Here is a 24,818-nt window from a genome sequence, read left to right as displayed (position 1 = left end):
TTTCAGAGTAGCTGTATAAAATTGAGAACCAGCTCTTTTTGCTTACCACTGTCCATCAGCACCTAGTACACTATTTGGCAAACAGTAAACAATCAATAAATATTAGTAAACTGAATAAAACTATGATTACATAAAATGAAATCATGATATAAAAATAACTTACCAAAGTACCTGGTACATTACAAAAATTCTTAAAAATTTACAACTATTATTACTATTATTTCCTCAGAACTAATTATAAAGTCATAGCATTTTAGAAGTCAAGAGAAATCTAAAGTACATTCCATTCATTCCTCTTATGTTATAAATTAGGTAACTGAAAAAAATCAGAAAACTGAAGTAATTTGCGTAAGGTGATTTACCTGGTTAATATCAAAGAAGCAGAAACCCAGGTATGTTAATTCCTAGTACAGTGCTCTTTTCACCATACAACATTGCAGAATATATTTTAAAATATACTTTTAAGATATTTCCTTTAATTTCCTGTTCACCTATATTATGCAGCTCTTGGAAAATTATCTTAAAGGTAAATACATTTGAGAAGTAGGTGAAAATCATTTTTGCATATTCTACATATTTGTCCTTGGAAAATGTTCCATGCCAAACAGCAATGGGTCAGTATGTGATGCTCTTTTGGAGGAAGCAATCTGATACCACTAGCTTAACTTAGCCCTGATTTAAGGTAAAATAAATACTGCAAAGAACTATAACTTTGGTTTTTAAATTAAATTAAGGCCAAAATTTCAAAGTCCTAATACTTCTAACGTGTATTTAACAGTTTTATTTATTGCATTACCATAAATAGAGCTACTTTTACATATTATTGATGTTATATACTTTTGTGAACATGTTCTTTGTATACCTAAAGTCCAATTGGCCTGCCTGTATTTACAAATATTTTTATAATGTGTTTTATAAGGAGAGTAATATTGTCATTTAGCTTAGTTATGACTTGAACAATAATTTATAAAATGCTGAACCCAGGAGGCAGAGGCTACAGTGAGCCCAGATTGCACCACTGCACTCCAGCCTGGACAACAAGAGTAGAAACTCCATCTCAAAAAAAAAAAAAAAAAAAAAAATCTCCAAAAAAAAAAAAAAAAAAAAAAAAAAAAAGCATATTATTTCTTGTTTCTTCATAATTTTTATTCCCTAAGTTATTCTTTCAGAGTTATTATTTATATTATTTGGTTATATACATATACATGAACATTTATATATGTAGTAGTTTGAGACATTTTTAAATGTTTTGAGTCATTTGATATTTATGCTTTATTACAAATGTATATTTATGGCATTAATTCATAAATACTTCCACATAAAAATATACATTTTAACAGTAAAAGAATTCTTTCAAAGAAAAAAAGCTTTGTCCCTTACATATTTTATCACAATTAATATCCCTTGCTTTTTTTTTTTTTTAACTTACTTTATATCCTGCTTCAGAAAAATGAGGCAGTTGGATGTTTTCCATACAACAATCAAGTCACAATAGCAGAATTAATATCAGTAAGACAACTACAATTCTATCAATGATGTCTGTTTTTCAGAAATTAAATCTTCACTCCACTATGCAAATTGTTATCTAGGCATTACCTGAATAGAAACTTCCGTACGAAATATGCAGATTTCTCCTGAACACATAAAAATACTCTCCAGGTGTCCAGTCTTCACCCCTTCTTTGTCCTTCTGAAGGCCCATCCTCTTGCAGCCTACCTAAAAGTAGAACCTTTGCATCTTTTCCTGTTTTGAAACTATTCTAAAATCTGTTTCCAGGTGAAGCTTCTTCAAATATTACTTACATATTGTCAAATATGACATTCTATTTTCTCAAATCTAAATCTCTTTCTGAATTTCAAAACCTTTTATAATAATTTGATCACCACTTAGGCAATGCGAATTCCACCATATTCCAATATTAACACTCAGCTTTATTCAGGCCAGTGAATTTTCTTATTGTCTAAAAACTCTCCATTCTCTTACTGAACTTGATACCTACATTCATCTGTTCTCTTCCTAGAATAGTATGTTCTTCCCTTTCTAATTATCAAAGGTTGGATTAAGTTCTAACTTTGCTAGAAAAGTTTTAACTGTTCCAGACTTCTCTAAATAATACTCTCCTCAGAATGAATGAATAAGGCACTTATAATACACAGTTTGATTACATTATGTCTAATAATTGACTTTGTTTCATGTATACTTTCAATTATATAGTTGAGACCATATATGATATTCTTATTTATTTTCAGTATTATTTTACAATCAATGGCTGCCATGTATAAGTACCTACTATGTGCCAGGCACTATGCTAAGATTTTTAAATAAAAGAGGGCATAGCTAGGGATAAGAACATCAGTAAGGACCCAATATTAAGAGTCCAAAGGATAAAAGTAGGCTATGAATAAAGTTAAAGATGCAGAGATCAACTACTTGGAAGAACAAGAAACATGGTGCGATAGCTTACTCCCTAGCTGTTATGATTACAGGGATATTGACTAGAACTTTCTACTGCAGAACTACTTCCTCTATTGACTTGTCAATTCTTTTTTCTTTTTCTCTGACACAGAGTTTGCCCTGTTGCCCAGGCTAGAGTGTAATGGTGTGATCACAGCTCATTGCAGAATCGAACTCCTGGGCTCAAGTGATCCTCTCATCTCAGCCCCAGGCAAGTAGCTGGAACTACAGGCATGCACCACCATTCCAGCTAATTTTTAAATATGTTCTAGAAATGGGGTCTTACTATGTTGCCCAAGCTGGTCTCAAACTCCTGAGCTCAAGCAATCCTCCCACCCACCTCCACCTCCCAAAGTGTTGGGATCACAGGCATGAGCCACCAATTCTGGTCAACCTGTTTATTCTTAAAATCTCCCTTAGATTCCTGATTAAAAGTAAACATCTTTAGGTGATCATATACTTCTGCTTTATAGAATTAAGATGTTTCTTAGGGTAGTTTCTAAGACCGGAATCTGTGGATAACATGGTCTAGTTGATAGCAGAAAAGCTGAGGAAGCAACTTAGGTAGAAAAAGTAAAAATAAATAAATTAATAAATATAATAAAAAAAATTGAGGACACCGGAAATAATAAAAGCCATTTTAATTTATAAGTTTTCCTAGCATGAGCCTTAGAGAGCCAAATTAATTAATTATAGCCACAATTTCTCAAGAGGAAAGATCGCCCAGGCATGGTAGCTCACACCTATAGTTTCAACACTTTGGGAAGCTCAGGAAGGAGGACTGCTTGAGGTCAGGAGTTCAAGACCAGCCTGAGCAACACAGTGGGACTTTGTCTCTAAAAATATTAAAATAATTTTAAAAAGATCATAAACGGACTTACACTTCAGAAGTTATGGCTGAAGTGCTTTTGTACCACCGAAAGACATTGATTTATTCCATCCTAGTCCTAAAAGATTCCACAAAGTTGCTAGGTATTCAACAGAAAATAACAGGGGAACTAAAGGGAGAACAAATACTTCTCACCCCTCTTACACAAGAAAGATGGCATAGCCCTGTGTCTAAGAACAGGGACTCTGGGGCCAGCTCTGGGGCCTGCATTCAGTTCCTACCACTATCTTACACTACTTTGTAACCCGTCTGTGCCTTCCTTTCCTCAATGAATTCTTACTATTATTATGAGTTAATCCATGTAAAATGTCTCATTCAGGACGCTACCAAATGTCAGGTACTATTACTACTTTTATTTTCATTACTTACAGAGGGAAGTCAAATGAGCTACTTAAAGTCATAATGATAAAAGAAATAAATTAACAGTTTTTTTTTTTTTGCCTACTTGGATTCCTCTTAGTGGGATAATTAAACACAACAGATAGAATTTAAGGGTTTGCTTAAAGAAATTCAGATGCTACCGCATATTCAACATTTATCATCACTTAGAATGGAGGTACTAAGAAATTAGACAGAAATAATGAGAAAACTTAGTATCTAAATGTCATCAGAATAAAATTAACGCACTATGTAAAAATCAAAAGCATATAAATTAGGTGATATTCACTAGAAAAGCTAATGAATGCTACCTATTATCATGAGAATTGTCAGTATGTTTTAAACTGTTTTATGGGACAGAAAAGAAAAAAATTGCCGTAGTGGAAAAACGTGATAACTTACCTTGATGACATCTTCTGGCCATGCATTGAGAACTGAAGCAATATGCCCACGATCATGGATACTAATAAAGAGACCTCTGGCAGAAAACAACAACAACAAAAGGAATAGTTTACATTTACAGGCCTGTCAAACTATCATGAATATCTTTAAAATTTTCATCAAACTAGTGAACATTATTTCCTTAAACAAATAAGGGCCAGGAATCTTATAAGTATGGAAGATATTACTTGAAATAATATATTGACATCTACAAAAAAGGTAGGTTTGTTCTCTTAAATATTTTAAAATATTTTTAAATTAAGAAACCTTTACTATATTTACGTACAGAGAACTTAAATAGCATTATCAGTTCCACTCACAAATTCATTCAGAATCTGTTATGAAATAATATATACAAAAGCACTTTGAAAAGCCACATGAAGCATCTGTAAACAGACATTTTCAACGTATATTCCACTTAATTCATCTTCAATATGAAGATGAGAACATGTGTTAAAGATGGCTGAAGTGACTGACTAATGCTGATAAGTTCCTTCATGTGGAGCTCACTTGATTCTTTGATTTGTGATCTTAGCTGCAAACTGCCATTTGCAACTCTGTTATTTACACTCTCAATTCTTTAACACTGCTGTCCCCTCCCATTTCCTATAAAAGCTTAACAAGTAACTTCATATATTAAAATAATGGAATTTAAAATATGTAAATAACTTATCCCCATTTAAAAATTTTGCTCTAGTATTGTTAAATATAACTCATATACAGAGAACCACATACAGCTTAATGAATTGTTGTAAGACAACCACCTTTCTACATAAAAATATTCATTTAAACAGAATCTTTCCAGCTACCCAGAACCCATCCACAGGTTTTCTTCCAAAGACTCTTCCCTTCTAGGTGTAACCACTATCCTCACTTTTATGGTATCAATTCCCTTATAGTTAATTTTTGTTTTATCCCCCAAATCATAAACCTTCCATAGGCACTATTGTTTAATTTCTCTAGTAGAGTTTCCCATAATATGGGTTTAGTTAATTACATCCCTATGGTATAGGTTAACATGATCTTTCCTCTGTACTCTTGGACAATTGGTAACTGAATCTAGAAACATAATCAGATTCATGTTCAATTTTTTGGACAAGACATTTTATGTGTTGATGTTATCAGAAGGCATACTATATTTGGAATTCCTTTTTGTAATGTTAGTAGCTTCTTTTGCTAAATGTCTAAATTCATGAATTCATCTAGCATTACAAAATGGAGATATTCCAATTTTATCATTCATTATTTATTTACTGGAACATTCCTTTAAAGAGAAATTTCACCACATCTACTATTTGGGTATCCAAGGATACAGTTGACAGAGAAAAAGGAAAAATGCTTGATTCTCTTTGCTTATCAGTTTTTAAATTTAAAAGCTAGTTAACTAGAATTCTTCCAGGGTTTCCACTTAGTTGTTGTTGCTGTTGTTGTGTGTATGTGTGTGTGACTTTGTTGTTGGTTTTATTTTGGATCAATTTGAGCTCATGGATTTAAACATATTTGATGTGTTTCAGTCCATTTTAGTTATTTTCCTTATTGATATTCATATTATCTCACCTTGAGCAAGTGAAAGACTCTTCATGTTGTCCCCTAAGTCCTTTTGACATAACTATAGTAGTTTTTGATAGCTTCCTTGCTCTGTTATGAACAAATGTTCCAGGTTTATTTTGGAAATGTTCTGCCCCAGGCCTAAAATGAGCCATTTATTGAATCTGTTTCTTTGAGCAGAAAGTAGTTTTTCAAGAATACAATCTAGGTAATAGAGATGCCTACTGCTACTAATTGGCAAAAGTATTGTTTTAGAAAAATCACAAAACCATGTTGATAAGATTTACTTCCTATATATGGCTGCAAATCTCCAACTGGTACTCTTCTCTGTAAAGTTTACCACTATGATGTCTTAGCAGATTTAACTTATTATTCTCAGAGAAGACAATTCTGTACCTTCTCTCTCCCACTCTCACACACCCACCCCCCATCATGCTTTGTTGATAATTTAAACTTGAATTTCAAACGGAAGTAGATGCAAAAGGGTAAAAACTACTTCATCATTCTAATATAAATTCTATTAACCCAGCTGCACCTTTTTCTTTTTTTCACAACTTCTGCCTTCCCTCCTTGTTAAAATAGAAGAAATTTTCCTACCGTAATTAAGGCCATCCTCTTGTGTTCAGGGTCCTATCCCATCTTACCTTTCCAAAGGCTTCACTCCTACAATTATTCCATCTCTATGCTGCATCACTGCTTTTTCTACTGGATAAATTTTTGGCACAAAAACCTGTGCTATATTATCCATCTTTTCAAAAGATTGGATTTTATCCCCTACTCTCCTCTGATTCGTAGCAAATCCTTCAAGAGATTTGCATTTCTTATTGTCTTTGTTTTTTTTTTTTTTTTTTCCCTTTTCTCACTTTCATCTGTCGATAAGGCTTTTTTTCCTCACCTCTCCATAGACAGCTCTTACTAAGTCACTGATGATTTTCATCTCAATGCAGGCAAAGGTCAGCTCTCAACTCTCATTTTATTTGACATCTTGACTGTGTTTGACATTGTTGACTTTCTCTTTTGTGAAAGACTCTTCTAGCTGCTGAGATGCCACATTTGCCTAAGTTTCCTTCTCATCACCACCTGCTTCTTCTCAGCTTCCTTTGATGCCTCTGTCTCCTCTCCTAGTCTTCTTAATGTTGAACTGTTCAGGGGCGCTATACTCCTCTCTTCTTCAGTTACACTCACTGATGTAATTTAAGCACTCTCATGGTTGGTTGGTTGGTTGGTTGGTTGTTTTTGAGACAGTGTCTCGCTTTGTCACCCAGGTTGGAGTGCAGTGGCTTAGAGTTGGCTCACTGCAGCCTCTGCCTCCTGGGTTCAAACAATTCTCCTGCCTCAGCCTCTCATGTAGCTTGGATTACAGGTGGCTGCCACCATGCTCAGCCAATTTTTTTATTTTTAGTAGACATGAGATGGGGTTTCACCATGTTGGCCAGGCTGGTCTTGAACTCCTAACCTCAAGTGATCTGCCCATCTCAGCCTCCCAAAGTGTTGGGATATGGAGCTACTGTACTTGGCCTCTCATGGTTTTAATATCATATGTGTAATAGTGACTCTCAAACTTCTATCATCACCCTAGACCCCTCCTTGAGCTCCAAACTATACATCTAACTACCTACTTAACTCTTTCTCATTAGTCAATCTTCAGCTAAAATCTTGGCTCCTCAGACAAGGCTTCTCTGATAACACTAGTCAATGCACTTCCACCCCAACATTTTTATCACCTTCATAATACTTATAAATGTCTGGAATTATTTATTTATGTATTCACATGTGAACTATCTGTGTCTTTCCTGGCACCATCACCTACCATATACGTGCACACAAAGCAGTAAGGTCCTTAAGTACAAAGACTCTCTATTTTGCTTACTTTTCTAACCCTGATGCCTCTAAGTGTGTTAGCAAGTAGTATGTATCCAACAATATGTGCTGACTTCAGTGCTGAAAAAATAAGACTTTTATAATTAAATATTATAAAGCACAGAAAACATGAAATAAATCCAGACTTATACTGACTCATTAAGTAACCAAAAATTATGTCGGTGCTATAGGAAGACTACTGATGACTGTCTGACTCAACAAGAATATTAATTTAATAAGCTGACACTTCATTATATCCTTTCATGGTTTTCTTGCTATTTTATATAAATGTATTTTGTTTCTCAAAATTGACTGTAAGTTCTTTGTAAAGTACATATTTCTTTTGGGTTCCTGTCACAGCCAATGTGAGCCTATAAAATCAGCAGGATCTCAATAAATAATTACAAAATTAAAATATTTTGGACTTTTTAAAGAAGGAGCTTTTGTTGAATTATTAAGATGTTCTTGGCAATAAACTATTTTTAATGTGTATACATTTAGGGGGTACAAGTGCAAATTTGTTACATGCATAGCTTGCACAGTGGTCAAGTCGAGGGTATTGGGGTATTCAACAATATTTCTCAGAAACTTGTTAGTTAGCCAAGGTTTTCCAAGTAACACTGGTTTCAAGAAATTTCATTTTTTTTTAATGAGAGATAATGAATTATACCAAAATTAATACCAATTAAATGCCAATGTCTATTATATCTGAGTTCAGCTTCAGAAGAAAAGTCATTTGGCCACCTGTAATCTCTTGCACCGAGTAAAGATTCATTCATAGAAAGAATTATTACTTTTGAAGACAGCTCAACAAATAAAGGATCTGTAATGTCCCACCAAAACCAAGCATTTGGGAACAGTTATTTACAATACCTCCTGAATGTCTTCATAACTACAAATTTAATGAGATTTCCAAAAGTGTTTTGGCACAGAAATGACTCATACTTTCTGGTATACAGTTGGATATAAAACATTAATTTCCAACATGTACATATATGTAGTTATAAAATAAAAAAGTTTAAATAACAAGGGTATATCAATGATATTTTCAAATGAATGGAATTACAGTGAATGCCTTTTCACCATCGTCTTATTCTCATATTTTCATTCTTGTTTCATGTTAGAACTAAGACAATTTTAAAATATGGACTGCTTTTTCCTATGTAAAGTTCAAAATTTTCTCATAACCTCTTATGTATATATAACCTTCAAAACAGATTTGAGAGATGAGATAATATTCTTAATTCTTCATGTTATCTCAGATAATATCCTTAAAAGTTTATTTATTATCAAGATAAAGTTCATTTTATAACATGCAACTTTCCACTGTAATTAAATTTGTATTTCATTTTGGTAATAAATTTACAAACCCTGATCCTAGGTCAGTACAGGAAGTAGCCATCCTGAAATTTTCTTTATAACCCTCTGTTTCCTTAGAGAAGCCAATTTTATTATCTTTTGAAATAAGAAAAGTAAACCCCATATTTTGTACAAAATATGACTATGCATTAGGAGCCCTTAGAGTTAACTCAATGCTGAGTTATATACCAAAGGTCTGGACTGACAGAAAAAGAAGTACTAAAAAAGGCTAACTTCAAGTAAAATGTAGGTCTAAAGATCAGGAAATAGCTAGGATAAAGATGCAGATTTAGGAGAGATATGCCTTGAGTTGAAAGGAATAGAAGAAATTATCAAAGGGGAAAGAAGAAAAGGCCAAGAAAGAACATTACAAATTAGTACCCACAATAAAAGAATAAGGTGACTAAGAACAGCCCTTCAGAAAATAACAATTCTAACAGGTAAGGCAACCAGTGTTTCTGAAGCCAAAGGAAGTCAAAGGAAAAAAATGTTAAGAGCATAGATTAATATGATCGTTAAGTGCAGTAAATTGTTTGAACATAAATTTTTTTTTCTGAACTGTGATTTAAATAGCCAACATGATGCCTCATCACCACCAAATGATGTAATGCATGTCCACTGTTAAAGTGAGGGAATTGACTGGAAAAGAATGGGACCCTGAAACTTGGAATGGGAACATGTGGGAGGACCCTGATGAAGTTGGGGACCCTGAGTTTGTAAACTCTGATGAACTTTTTTTGCCAGAAGGAACAGCTTCCCCATTTCCAGTAGTGGCAACATCCCCTCCTGGACCCATGCTGCCATCAGCCTTTCACCTTCATCTGAAAAGATAACCCTATGCTCCCTGAGGCAACAGTGATAGCCTCCCCTGAAGCAGTTGCTAGACAAGATAATGTTGATTCTCCTCAGGAGCCACCACAAACACCCCTGTTTGCTTCTAAACCTATAATATAACTAGACTAAAGTCCTGGCAGGCCCCTAGAGGTGAGGTTGAGAGTGTGACATATGAGGAGGTGCATTACACAGAACTTGAGTTTTCGAATTTATATAAGCAGAAATCTGGAGAACAGTCATGGGAATGAATATTAAGGGTGTGGGATAGTGGTGGGAGGAACATAGACTCAGATCAGGCTGAATTTATTAAATTGGGCCTGCTGAGTAGGGACTCTGCATTTAATGTTGCAGTTTGGGGAGTTACAAAAGGTTCTAATAGCTTATTTGCTTGGTTAGCTGAAATATGGATTAAAAGATGGCCCACTGTGAGTGAGCTGGAAATGCCTGATCTCCCTTGGTTTAATATAGAGGAAGAGTGGGGTGTAGGGAGAGTGGGGTGGTGGAGTGGATTAGTCACTTTAGACTGACTCATCCCAACTGGGAGGGTCCAGAAAATACACCCTTGACCAACTGACCAACATCTTGAGAAGCAGGTTTGGGAGGGCAGCAACTACATCTTTGAAAAGCCTTGTACTTGCTCTTCTCTGTATGTCAGATCTAACAGTGGGAACTGCAGTCACTCAAGTACAAAACTTAAATACAATGGGAATAATTGGATCCCAAGGTGGCTGGGGCCAAGTGGCAGCACTCAATTGTCAAAGGCAAGGTGGGCAGAGCTACCGTAATAGACAGCAGAGGCTGAACAGCAATCAAAATAGTCAGACTCGTGTAGAGCTAGAAGTGAAATTGATAGGAAGCCTACTGCATTCCTGCTTAATCTATATAAACAGAAAACTTCTAGTCCAATGGACAAAAGACTAATTTGGATTATAAAATCAGAGAATTATCGCCCCTCAATTAATTTCCAGACTTGAGCCAGTTTACAGACCCAGAACCCCTTGAATCAAAGGGAGGCTGGGTCCCCTGGAGGAAGGACCCCACTACATATCTGACAATTTATGTACTGAATCTTTCTCCCATCCTTCCCCAAGGAGACCTCCAGGCTCTTACAAGTTAACTATGCATTGGGAAAAGGGAAATGATCAGACATTTTGGGGACTACTGGCTTTGAGATAATGTTGACTGTAGGGTACTCAAAACACCATTGTGGTCCTCCAGTTAAAGTAGGGGCATATGGAGGTCAGGTAATTAATGGAGTTTTAGCTCAGGTCCAACTTACAGTGGGTCCAGTGGGTCCCCAGACTCATCCTATAGTCATTTCCCCAGTGCCAGAAATGCATAAATGGCATAGACATACTTAGCAGCTGGCAGAACTCCCACATTGGCTCCTTGACTGGTAGATTGAGGGCTATTATGGTAGGAAATGCTAAATAAAAACCATTAGAGCTGCCTCTACCTAGATAAATAGTAAATGAAAAACAATATCGCATCCCGGAGGGACTGCAGAGATTAGTGCCACCATCAAAGACTTGAAAGATCAAGGGGTGGTGATTCCCACCATATCCCCATTCAGCTCTTCCATTTGTCCTGTGCAGAAGACAGATGGATAATAGAGAATGACAGTAGGTTATTGTAAGCTTAACCAAGTGGCGACACCAATTGCAGCTGCTGTACCAGATGTGGTTTCATTGCTTGAGCAAACAACACATCTCCTGGTTCCTGGTATGCAGCCATTGACTCAGCAAATGACTTTTTTTCCATTCTTGTCCATAAGGTCCACCAGAAGCAATCTGCCTTCAGCTGGCAAGACCAGCAATATGCCTTTACTTTCCTACCTCAGGGGTATATCAACTCTCCAGTTTTCTGTCATAATCTTATTCAGAGGGGCCTTGATCACTTTCACTTCTGCAAGATATCATACTGGTCCATTACATTGATGTCATTATGCTGATTGGATCCAGTGAGCAAGAAGTAGCAAACATACTGGACTTTTTGGTGAGACATTTGTATGCCAGAGGATGGGAAATAAATCCAACTAAAATTCAGGGATTCTACCTCAGTAAAATTTCTAGCAGTCCAGTGGTGTGGAGACTGTTGAGATATTCCTTCTAAGGTGAAGGATAAATTGCTGAATTTGGCCCATCCTACAACCAAGAAAAAGGCACAATGCCTAGTGGGCCAATTTGGATTTGACAGGTAACACATCCCTCATTTGTGTGATGCTCTGGCCCATTTATCGAGTGACCTGAAAGGCTGTCAGTTTTGAGTGGGGTCCCAAACAAGAGAAGGCTCTGCAACAGGTCTAGGCTGCTGTGCAAGCTGCTCTGCTACTTGGGCCATATGACCCAGCAGATCTGATGGTGTTTTAAGTGTCAGTGGCAGATATGAATGCTGTTTGGAGCCTTTGCTGTAAGCCCCCACAGGCTAATCACAGTGGCGGCCTCCAGGATTTTGAAGCAAGGCCCTGCCATCTTCTGAAGATAAATAATCTCCTTTTGAGAGATGGCCTTGGCCTGTTACTGGGATTTCGTGGAAACTGAATGTTTGACTATGGGTAATCAAGTCACCATGTGACCTGAGCTACCTATCATGAACTGCCTATCATGCTTTTGATACATCTAGCCATAAAGTGGGGCATGCACAGAAGCATTCCATAATCAAATGGAAATGGTATATAGGTGACTGGGTTCAAGCAGATCCTGAAGGCACAAGTAAGTTACATGAGGAAATGACTCAAATGCCCATGCTCTTCACTCCTGCCACACTGCCTTCTCTTCCCAAGCCTGCACCAGTGGCCTCATGGGGAGTTCCCTATGATCAGTTGACAGAGGAAGAGAAGGGCCTAGTTCACAGATGGTTCTGAACAATATGCAGGTACCACCTAAAAGTGGACAGCTGCAGCATTACAGCCCCTTTCTAGGACATCCCTGAAGGACAGCAGTGAAGGGAAATCTTCCCAGAGGGCAGAACTTCAAGCAGTACACCTGGTTGTGCTCTTTACATGGTGGAAGAAATGGCCAGATGCATAATTACTTTAAGAATTCATGGGCTGTAGTCCATAATGATTGGAAAATTGGTGACAAAGAAATTTGGGGAAGAGGTATGTGGGTGAACGTCTCTGAGTGGTCAAAAACTAGGAAGATATTTGTATCCCATATGAGTGCTCACCAATGAGTGACTTCAGCAGAGGAGGTTTTAATAATCAAGTGATAGGACATGACCTGTTCTCTGGATACCACTCAGCCTCTTTCCCCAGCCACCCCTGTCATCACCCAGTGGGCCTATGAACAAAGTGGCCATGGTGGCATAGATGGAGGTTATGCATGGGCTCAGCAACATGAACTTCCATTCACCAAGGCTGACTTGGCTACAGTCACTGCAGAGTGTCCAATTTGCCAGCAGCAAAAACCAACACTGAGCCCTCAGTGTGGTGCCATTCCTCGGGGTAATCAGCTAGCTACCTGGTGGCAGGTTGATTATATTGGACCTCTTCCATCATGGAAGGGGCAGAGGTTTGTCCTCACTGGAATAGGCACTTATTCTGGATATGGGTTTGCCTATCCTGCAGGCAATGCTTCTGCCAAGACTACCATCTGTGAGCTCACAGAATGCCTTATTCACCATCATGGTTATTCCATACAGCATTGTCTCTGACAAAGACACTCACTTTACTGCTAAAGAAGTGTGTGGCAATAAGCTTATGCTCATGGAATTCACTGGTCTTACCACATTCCCCAGCATCCTAAAGCAGCTGGATTGACAGAATGGTGGAATGGTCTTTTGAAGTCACAGTTACAATGCCAACTAGGTGATAATACTTTTCAGGGCTGAGGCAAAGTTCTCCAGAAGGTAGTGTATGCTCTCAATCAGTGTCCAATATATGGCACTCTATCTCCCCTAGCCAGGATTAACGGGTCCAGGAATCAAGGGGTAGAAGCAGAAGTGACACCACTCACCATCACCCCAGTATCCACTAGCAAAATTTTTGCTTCCTGTTCCCACAACACTATGTTCTGCTGGCCTAGAGGTCTTAGTTCCAGAGGGAGGAATGCTGCCACCAGGAGACACAATAACTATTTTATTAAACTGGAAGTTAAGATTGTCACCTGGAAACTTTTGGCTCCTCCTACCTTTAAGTCAACAGGTTAAGAAGGGAGTAACAGTGTTGGCTGGGGTGACTGACCTGCACTATCAAGATGAAATCAGTCTACTACTCCACAATAGAGGCAAGGAATAGTATGCATGGAATACAGGAGATCCATTAGGGCACCTCTTAGTATTACCATGCTGTGTGAATAAGGTCAATGGGAAACTACAACAGCCCAATCCAGGCAGGACTACAAATGACCCAGACCCTTCAGGAAAAAAGGTTTGGGTCACTCCAGTCACTCCACCGGGAAAAAAAAAAACTACAACCTGCTGAGGTGCTTGCTGAAGGCAAAGGAAATACAGAATGGGTAGTAGAAGAAGGTAGTCATCAATATTAGCTACGGCCACATGACCAGCTGCAGAAAGGAAGACTGTAACTGTCATTAGTATTTTCTCCTTCTTTTGTTAAAAACATGTTTGTGCATGGATATACTTGTACTAAGAAAATATAATTTTATTTCCTTTCCCCTTTATCATGTGACATAAGATTAATTGACTTCACATCAGCATTTAAGTATTGTTAACTTTATGTATGGGTTGGGGATTGGTGCAGTGCGAGCGGTAGGAAGGATAATTGTATTATGTTAGGCATAATTATGACCTTATTATTGTCTTTATTTGAAGATTATGTATGATCTCAGGAGATGTGTGTGGGTTCAAATTGACAAGGGGTGAACTTGTGACGATTAATACTGAGTGTCAACTTGATGGGATTGAAGGATACAAAGTACTGATCCTGAGTGTGTCTGTGAGGGTGTTGCAAAAGGAGATAAAACATTTGAGATAGTGGGCTGGGAAAGGGAGACCCACCCTTAATTTGGGTGGGAACAATCTAATCAGCTGCCAGCATGGCTAGAATATAAGCAGGCAGAAAAATGTGAAAAGAGAGACTGGCCTAGCCTCCCAGCCTACATCTTTCTCCTATGCTGGATGCTTTCTGGCCTCAAACATCAAACTCCAAGTTCTTCAGCTTTGGAAATCAGACTGGCTCTCCTTGCTCCTCAGCCTGCAGATGACCTATTGTGGGACTTTGTGATAGTGTGAGTTAATACATAATAAACTCCCCCTTAAACTCTCTCTCTATACGTCCATTACTTCTGTCCCTCCAGAAAACCCTAACTAATACACCAATCATTTTTCAAGTACTTCCTTACTTGTTGGTACATATCCCAAGCTAATCTTTTACTTACTCTGGCACAGCCCTGGAGTCAGCAATTTTTCTAACAAGTTCTGGTTCTTAATAAGGAGTTTTGGTAAAGGATGATATTTACATGTGAGTGTTCCATGTACTCATTGTTCCAGGTGTGTTGCTGCTTCCAGGCCAACCCAATGGACAGAGCCAGAGACTATACGTAGGTACATACATACTTCATACATATGTATGTGAATATGTGTCAAATATAGATAGATACATATCTAACTATCTATCTATCTATTGAAAGCATAAATTTGCAGCAATACTTCCAACAGGGTTCATTCTAGTTGTCACTGTCTCCTTTCAGTTTTCACTCTTTCTTATAGTGAGAAACCTAACTCCCATTGTGTTTAATATATTTACTTATTTGATCAGTCCTCCTGAATGAAACCAGTTGCCTCCCCTCCCCAAGTTGATGCCCCAAACACCTCACACACACACTAATCTCTGAAGGGTAGCTCTCCTAGCCAGAAGTCCTCCTCATCCAACTGGGGTTCTGTCCCCAGGCACTGGACTACTCTCCTACCCAGATTTTCCTCTCACCTCCTTTGTCCTCACAACCTGAGGCAGGCCACCAACCTATGTGGGTATTGCTTTTTTCTTTGAGACAAAGTCGTGCTCTTGTTGCCCAGGCAGGACTGCAGTGGCGCAATCTCAGCTCACTGCAACCTCCGCCTCCTGAGTTCAAGCAATTCTCCTGCCTCAGTCTCTGGAGTTGCTGGGATTACAGGCTTCCACCACCATGCCCAGCTAATTTTTTGTATTTTTAGTAGAGACAGGTTTCACCATGTTGGCTAGGCTGGTCTTGAACTCCTGACCTCAGGTGATCCACCTGCCTCGGCCTCCCAAAGTGCTGGGATTACAGGCATGAGCCACCATGCCTGGTCCTATGTGGGTGTTTTTAACCCTGCCCAGCCTTCAACATTTCATGCAGGGGCTCCAGCCCTTTCAACAAGAGAATGAAAGAGCATGACACAGAGAGGAGTGCAGGCCGGCCATTGCTGCTACCTCCAAGGAACACACAAAAAACGCTGGTTGCAAGGTATACAAAAACAAGATATAATTATTTTACTGTTGGCTTGGTACAGAGGCATGTGCCTGTAAGCCCAGCACATTGGAAGGACAAAACAGGAGACCACTTGAGGCCAGGAGTTCAAGATGAGCCTGGCCAACAGTGCCAGACCTGTCTACAAAAAAGAAAAAAAAATTACTGCTGCTGGAGGAAAACCAACCTAGGTCATAGCTTCACATATTAAAAATTTTTTATCTCTTGTTTATACTTGTAGAAATTGTCTTCCTATTTATCTTTCACTTTTCTTTGTTGTTTCCATTTGTATTTAGCAAAATAAACTGAATTTTTTCTTTCAGATTTCTGTTTCTTTTAAGCATGCCTCACTAACCACTTTTCTATATTTCACTACTTTTCCTAGGTTTAATCTGATTCTTTAAATCTCAAATTTCAGCACAGTCTATTAGGTGGGAATCCAAAATTGCATTTCATACTTTTACAAATATACTTTTGGTATAACTACGCTTTGATCTCATTAATGTCTCCTGTCTTTGGACACCTGCTTTATTTTTTTCCTCATAATTATCAATGTATCCTTACTGAATTTATTTGAAAACCTCCAAAAACGTATCAGTTCATCTGCTTTCTCTTTTCTGCAACCTCTACTGCAGAATGATGGTTGAAAAAGGCACTCAACCATGTGTGTTAGATCCACTAAAACCTTATAATCTTTCTAGTGTCAGCTAGGTCCTCACAGCTCAACATGACTTCCTCAGATACCTCCTACTAGCTATACTTAGATTCTTCACAAGAGCTACTTCATATTTCCCCTGTCCCTCGCTCCCACCACTCTATGCTCTCATTAGATTAGTTCACTTTCACTTGCTCCAAAGAGAAACAGGGACTCAGCTTCTAGCTATCCACCTATAAACTTCCTTCCATCTGTACCCCAATTCTTTCCTTCATTATAGTATGAGTAAATAAAGGATCAGTGTCTCTGTCCTCTAGTCCAGTTTACCCTGACACTGTCAGTCTCTGGCTACCCCTCAGTCTTCTTCACAGTCTCTCTGTTTCTGCTTATCCCTTAAATGTTGGCATTCTCCAGGCTCCAGTGTTCAACTCTTCTCTTTTTTACTCTAGCGAACAGTGAATGCCTAGGGAATCCTTGCTTTGCTCCAATCCTTGGACTCATTTTCAGAGTCCACTTTCTTTCAGCTTCTGCTATATCAGATCATTTGGCTTCTTCTCCCATTAAAGTTCCCACCCTTGTTCTTGGCATTTGATCAACTAAGCCTGAGAACTATCTGGTTTCCAACTTTAAGTGATCTTTTAAGGATTCATTTAGGCATCTGTCCAATACCTCCAGCTCCTTTTCACTGCTAGGCTAACTCGTAATTGCTTACCAGAGGCAGTTCAAGTGTTAGCTCCTCTTGGAAATATTTCCTGACCCACATTCTCAAGCAGAGTTTGGAGTCTGTCAGAAATCCCATAGAATCCTGCTGCTTTTCTCTTCCATGGACACTTATCATATTGTCATATAATTTTTCAATGTCTTATATGTCTGACCTATACCAACCCTTGAAGTCCAGAATTTTGTGTGAAGAAGGAATTTGCCTTCAGAAAAGAAGGAAACAGGGAGAAACAGAAAGGATAAAGGTAAAAAGAAAGAAAGATAGTTCAGATTGGACTGGGGCACTAGCTGGCTCAAAAGTGGGTGAAACACTGTAACAAAAATCCTAGGATGAAGAACACTGAGGAGCTACATGACCAATAAAAGAGGGCTATCAGGCATTGCTGTATACCTCTCTTGTCACTTCTGTGACCAAATTACCAATGCATTGCATTGATAGTTTAGATTTAAATAACACACGTAGATGGCTGTAGTTTCCAGAAATCAAAAGACTACTGAGATTTCCAATATTATTCCAAATGGTGGTAATATGCTACCTATTACAATTGAACTTTAAGAACTTCAAAAGGAGGCAAAAGCATATTCTTCTAGAAATGCATATATAGTATGATAACCTCAGATATATGGGAAAACAAGAATATTTAGACAAAAGAATCATGTATGTCTGAAAAAGAATCACTTTTAATGTTACATTATGTATATTTTAAGATATTCTATTTCAGGCCTCTATGGGAAATATATAAATACTTGTAAGGGCAATGGGAGCAAGGTTAGAGGGCAAAGGAGACTTCAATGTAATCACTAACTTTTTTTTAATGAAATATGACATAAGTTAACAAATCTGAATTCCAGATGATGAATACATAGGCATTGTCTTTTTACTTTTCCTACATTTGAACTTTTTTTCAAAAACCTGATTTTATTTCATGTTTTTAAGAGAAAAGTAAATACATTTCTCTTGAAGCAGAAAGGAGATGAGTGATCTCCTCTTTTTTTTTTTTTTTCCGAACTTGGATAGCTACTTAGTAGCAGAGGTAGAATAAGAACTCTGATCTTCTGACTCCTAGAGCAGTGCCCCTTCCATTTTACCATGAAGTACAATCAGAGTCTATAAAGAACTTAAACACATTTTCAAGAAAAAACTAACAACTCAAAAAGCGGGCAAAGGATACGAACAGACACTTCTCAAAAGAAGACATTTATGCAGCCAAGCAGACAAAAACATCACTAGTCAACAGAGAAATGCAAATCAAAGCCACACTGAGATACTATTTCACGCCTGTTAGAATGGCGATCATTAAAAAATCAGGTGACAACAGATGCTGGAGAGGATGTGGAGAAATAGGAATGCTTTTGCACTGTTGGTGGGAGTATAAATGAGTTCAACCATTGTGGAATCCAGTGTGGTGATTCCTCAAGGACCTAGAAATAGAAATTCCATTTGACCCAGCAATCCTATTACTGTGTATATATCCAAAGGATTATAAATTGTTCTATTATAAAGACACATAATGTCACCAGCTACATTAGGCCTGAACTAGAGAATCAGTCTGTCCTTTGGAGCTATGAAGCTATGGAGAAGAAGCCAGGCATTGACTTCTCCTCTCTAGCTCTAAAAGTCCTACGGCATCTTCTTCCAATAGAAGGCTTCTGTATTTCCACTGAAAGTCTGTTGTTTAGCGTAGCCACCTTCATCAATGATCTTAGCTAGATCTGGATAACTTGCTGTAGCTTCTCCATTAGCACTTGCTTCTTAGCCTTGTACTTTTATGTTATAGAGATGACTTCTTTCCTTAAACCTCATGAACCAACCTCTACTAGCTTCACCATTTTCTTCTGCAGCTTCCTCACTTCTTTCAGCCTTCCCAGAAATGAAGAGTTAGGGCTTGCTCTGGATTAGGCTTTGGCTTAAAGGGAATGTTGTGGCTGGTTTGATCTTCTATTCAGACCATTCCAACTTTCTCCATTTCAGTAATATGGCCGCTTCACTTTCTTATCATTGGTATGTTCACTGGAATAGCACTATTAATTTCATTCAAGAAGTTTTCCTTTGCATTCACAACTTGGCTAATGATTTGGCACAAGAGGCCTAGCTTGCAGCTTGCCTTCCTCACTAAGTTTAATCATTTCTAGATTTTGATTTAAACCGAGAGATGTGTGATTCTTCCTTTCACCTGAACACTTAAAGGCCACTGTAGGGTTATGAATTGGGCTAATTTCAACACTGCTGTGTGTCTGGAAATAGGCCTGAGAAAAGGGGGATGAGTACTGCTGTCAGTGGAGCCATTGGAAGACATACATTTATAGGTTAAGTTTGCAGTCTTATATGGAAGCAATTCGTGACACCCCAGAATAATTCCAAACAAACATCAAACATCTGATTATAGATATAAGATCACTATGATATAATAACAAAATTATTTGAAATATTGTCAGAATTACCAAAATGTGACACAGACATACTAGATACAAGTGAGCACATGCTATTGGAAAATAGCATGGATAGACTTGCTCAATGCAGGATTGCCACAAACCTTTAATTTGCACACACACACACACAAATCTACAAGCTTGATAAAGCAAACAAAAATTAAACGAGGCATGCTTGTACTAATAAGCTTGGTTCTAATTCATATTAAATATTTCAACATGCTTTGCATTGAGATTTAAATATTAACTATTAATTACGTTACTTTTACGGCCACATTTCTAATTTTTGTTGCATTTAGTCCACTAACTTCAAAGGAATCACAGGTTATCATATGATAAAATGTGATATAACTACATGCATTGATCTCATCATTTACAACATTGATTTACAAAACTAACACATTACAATTTACTGAGTACACCCTATTGTATTTTTTGGCTTCTTACTAAAAAAGGCACTGGATAGGAATAGGAATTTTAGTCACAGCCATGAATCCTTAGAACAGTCAGTTATCTTCTCAAGCCTCAGTAATTTAGAGATAAGAAGAGCTGGGCCTAGAATGATCAGTAAGCTGAGACTCAATATTCTCTATGATATTGTCTTTCCCAATCCTGAACTTGCCATAGAAAGATTTTCCCATTTTATTTTCATTTCCCTCTGCAATATTTGCTACCAACCAGGGAACTGCAGGAAAGTTCAAAGAAGAAATCCTCCTTTCAAATAAAATAGGCTTTTTTAAAAAAATTGTACTTTAAGTTCTGGGATACATGTGCAGAATGTGACTTTTAAAATAAAAATAGATACATATTCTTTAAAGAATTTTCTCCTGTATTTTTTTCCCACTCTTCCTTGTACTTCCAGGCATACAGTTAAGTGTCATGGGCCATTACATGAAGAAAAGGGTGATGAATGGCAGATTAAAGACCTAACTAAATGTTGGTAGCCCAAAGAGGACATGTCATTGGAAATTTCTTTTCTATTCCTGACACTAAACTTACTGTAGGCACTCTAAATGTCTACTGAAGTGAATTGAGGTGTTTGTTCCATAATTTTAAAAATATATTTTATTTAACAGGCCTAACAGATTATATTAAAGTAATTATATTAAAGTAACTCTCTAGTATTTCCAAGTCAATGACCTTATTTTCTCCCTCTACCTAAATGCAAAATCTGCCACCATATAATAAAAATATTACCCTTAATAAGATGGAGATAACACCTTTCATTTTCAAATGACTGGTAGAAAAATGATCCTTCTATTTTCTAAGATGATAGATGTTGATTATTGTTAATATTACATTATATATTTTGACCATTATATATAATATTGTTAATATTACGTTATATATTTTGATTCTCAAAAATTATCACCAATTGGTCACAACTGGTCGCATTTGGTGATAATTTTTAAGAATGCTTCATCAAGCATAACAAATGGGCGAATTTTCCTTTTCTTCAATTCATAAGTACAAACTGGCATTCATTATGTAATGATCACCGTATTATTGAACAAAACAAATTTTTTTAAGTAAATGATTTTTTCTCCTATATAGGCCATGCCAACTGATCTGAAATGGCAGCTCCTTTTATACAGATGGAAAGTAGGCTTTACATAGATGATACTGTTGCAGTCATTTTATAATATGTAACCTCCCTATTCTCTATTTTTAGGCAACATATGGATTTTGGCCTTACATTTAGCTATAACTTTTAGGAACAAGGCAAACATCTCCTATGTTGAATGCCTGCACAGAGTTGAGAGCCTGGTAAGTGTTTCATTCTTAATATGCTAAGAAAGGATGTTCTCATTCAGATCAAAAGATCACATCATGAAAGAGCAAGAATATTTACTACTATTAGAAATGAAAGCCATAGAAAACAGCCCAGGCACGGTGGCTCACACCTGTAATCCTAGCATTTCGGGAGGCTGAGGTAGAAGGATCATTTGAGTCCAGGAGTTCAAGACCAGCCTGGGAAACATAATGAGACCTCAGCTCTACAACAAATTTAAAAAATTAGGCAGGTGTGGTGGTGCATGCCTGTAGTCCCAGTTACCCAGGAGGCTGGGAGGATAGCTTAACCCAGGAAGGCTGAAGATGCAGTGAGCCATGACCATGCCACTGAACTCCAGCCTGGGCAACAGAGTGAGACTTTGTTAGAAAAAAAAAAGAAAAAGAGGGGGTTGGGGGAAGAAAGAGAAACAGAAATAAGATTCATAGAAAACAATGTTTTTTTTACAACTTGAGAGGAAAGAATATGTTCTTTCTCAGTTCACAACTTGACAGTCAACTATATCAAAGTCCTATGTATTACCAATCAAATTAACTTTGCTATAATAAGATTTAAACTGATTACAGAGAATTTTTAAAGAGTCATAAAAGAACAGTAAAGATGATTCAATGTTTTAAAAGGGAACCCTTACAGGAAAGGTTTCAAAAGAATACAGCAGAGAAGATATGAAGGAAAAAGATAATAGTTCTTAAATATTTACAGGATTATTGCAAAGAGTTTAAGAATCTACATCTCAATCAAAAACAAAAACAAGTAAAATACAAGTGATTCAGGCTAAAATTTGTAAAGACTGTTATATACTAAAATGGATAAAGTTAGGAAGACATGTTCATACTTTTCTGTGACATTGGAAGCTAAAGAAATGAAGTAGCTGACAAATCCCTATCTTTCTTGGTCTGTACTGTAATTATTTCAAGATATTATATGGTGAGAGGAAAAGGCATAATAAATTCTACTACTTTGCAGGAAAAACAGTCAACTTTACTTACAGTGTGTTCAATCCCTTAAGTGATAACTTGGTTTTTCTAAACTCCCTTTCAGTAAAGAAGGTGGCAAAATTTCACTGTAATATTTAATGGGACAGACTACAGTTGTTTGAATACGACATTATAGAGAGGGAAATAAGAGACAATTTGAAATGAGAATGGAGAAACACAGAAATATCCACAGAATAATAAGCTCCTATGCATAAAAAGCAACTGCATAAGTACCAAAGGCTTGCCAAGTATCTATCCTATTCATCCTGTTTGACTTAGCGAATCCTACCAAATAAAATAATTACTTAGCCTCATATCTAGATTGGTATCTTCTTTCTTTCCAAATATTACAAATAATAGCAATGAAGTAAAGGGGGAAAAGCACTTCTCACTGTTAAATGAAAATACATACATCCTATCAAGCATTTATTGGCAATGCAAATTAAAAAATATTTCCATTACTTAATGTCTAGGGAATGACAGTTATATCTAGGGCCAATATAAACTGACTATGCAACGGAATCCAAGAGCAGAAATAGAAGAGACACTCTATCATGGAAGAGCACCACAGTAATGCCACACTTTTTATCCAAGAAGTCAAAGCATAAAGCACAAAAAACAGCAATGGAGAAAGGAGGATACAGTAGAACTCAATTACTTCTAAACATAAAAAACTTTACTTAGACCATTAAGATTTTCCCCAATGTTTACATGAAATTTACCTATGCTGGGTCAAGATCTCAAGACCCAAATCTTTAGGTAATCTCTATGATTAATATAACTTTCATTAACCATATTGTTGTCACTATAAACTTTCTAGTAATTTCATTTATAATTTATTCTAATTATTTCATTATTGTTTCTCTGATAAGCAGCATTCTCAAATAGCAAGAGTTTCTTAGTCGAAGTTTTATTTTCAAGGTCCTTTAAAACTGCTAATAAAGTAAATCCCACCGCCTTGACTCGGCCTTTATCCAGAAGTCTTTCCATCTCTTGATCCTTACTTTGGAAGTCTATATTCTTGCAGATTAGTGCATCTAAACCCAAAACTAACTGATCAAATCATTCAACAAATCAATCTTTTTCTTTTCTAATGTTTTAGAAAAATGACACAGAATCATATGCATGTGCTGAACACTGTAGGAATTGGCCTACATAAACCAAAACAGAAAAACTGCTGTTTGTTCACAAGCCTTGTTGCTGGGTTTTTCCTTTTCAGAGAAAAGAAAATTTATCAATAGAAAAATATAAGCCATATGGACAGACTTGGTATACTGCCAAATACAGTTCAAGCAAATTCTTCTGATTTGAAGCCACTTTTCCAAGGAATTTTCCAGGGGAGGTTGCTACTGCTGGGTACTAAGAAAATGATCCCTCCAATTCTACTCTATAAACCAAATAAGGCCCATTTTCCCTTAGATCTAGATCATCTTGTCACAAATTCAAATTTATACTATGTCTGAAAATCTGTCACTAGTTTCTTTTAAGTCTAGCATGAGTGAGAAATACATTTTTAAAAAATATAGCTGTATTATCATCATATCAATAAGACTTAGTTCACGATAGAGTTTTCAGGGTACTTCCTATGGGGAGCTGTGCCTGAATTCCAGTACTCTCTGGTTAGGGCCCTCTCCTGTATGATTCCATAATACCCTGTATTCTCTTATCACGGTGTTTATCACACAATATTATAATTGCTTGTTTGTCTCTTCTGTTAGACCATATGCTTCATGCAACAAACCACCGTGTCTGTTGCATTCATTATTTTATTCCAGTGACCTAATACAGTGTCTGGCAAATAGCAGCTGAGGCATATTAAAGATGATTACAAATCCTTTGACATTTCTCCCCTAGAGAAGTGGGGTAGATGTCTTCTCCTTGATTTCAGATGGCCTCTGTAACTGCTTTGACCCATAAAATATGACAGGAGTAACACTGTGCCACTTTCCAACCAATTCTTAAGAACTATTGGTCAGGCACAATGGCTCATGCCTGTAATCCCAGGACTTTGTGGGGGCTGAGGCAGGTGGATCACGAGATCAGTTCAAGACCAGCCTAGCCAAGACGGTGAAACCCTGTATCTATTTAAAAA

General features: G+C 37.1%; 1 protein-coding gene across 1 annotated transcript in view; it reads right to left on the bottom strand.

Moving 5' to 3' along the window:
• Positions 1-24,818, bottom strand: part of ME1 (malic enzyme 1) — a 195,194-nt gene that overhangs the window by 112,557 nt on the left and 57,819 nt on the right. The window contains exon 4 of the mRNA XM_017515763.2: positions 4,124-4,199. Within this exon, the coding sequence (XP_017371252.1) occupies positions 4,124-4,199 (76 nt within the window). The remainder of the gene's footprint in view (positions 1-4,123; positions 4,200-24,818) is intronic.

This window comes from Cebus imitator, unplaced genomic scaffold, assembly GCF_001604975.1.
Source record: "Cebus imitator isolate Cc_AM_T3 unplaced genomic scaffold, Cebus_imitator-1.0 Scaffold558, whole genome shotgun sequence".
NCBI lineage: Eukaryota > Metazoa > Chordata > Mammalia > Primates > Cebidae > Cebus > Cebus imitator.
The sequence above is the reverse complement of the archived record's forward strand: the minus strand, read 5'-3'. Positions and strand labels throughout refer to the sequence as shown.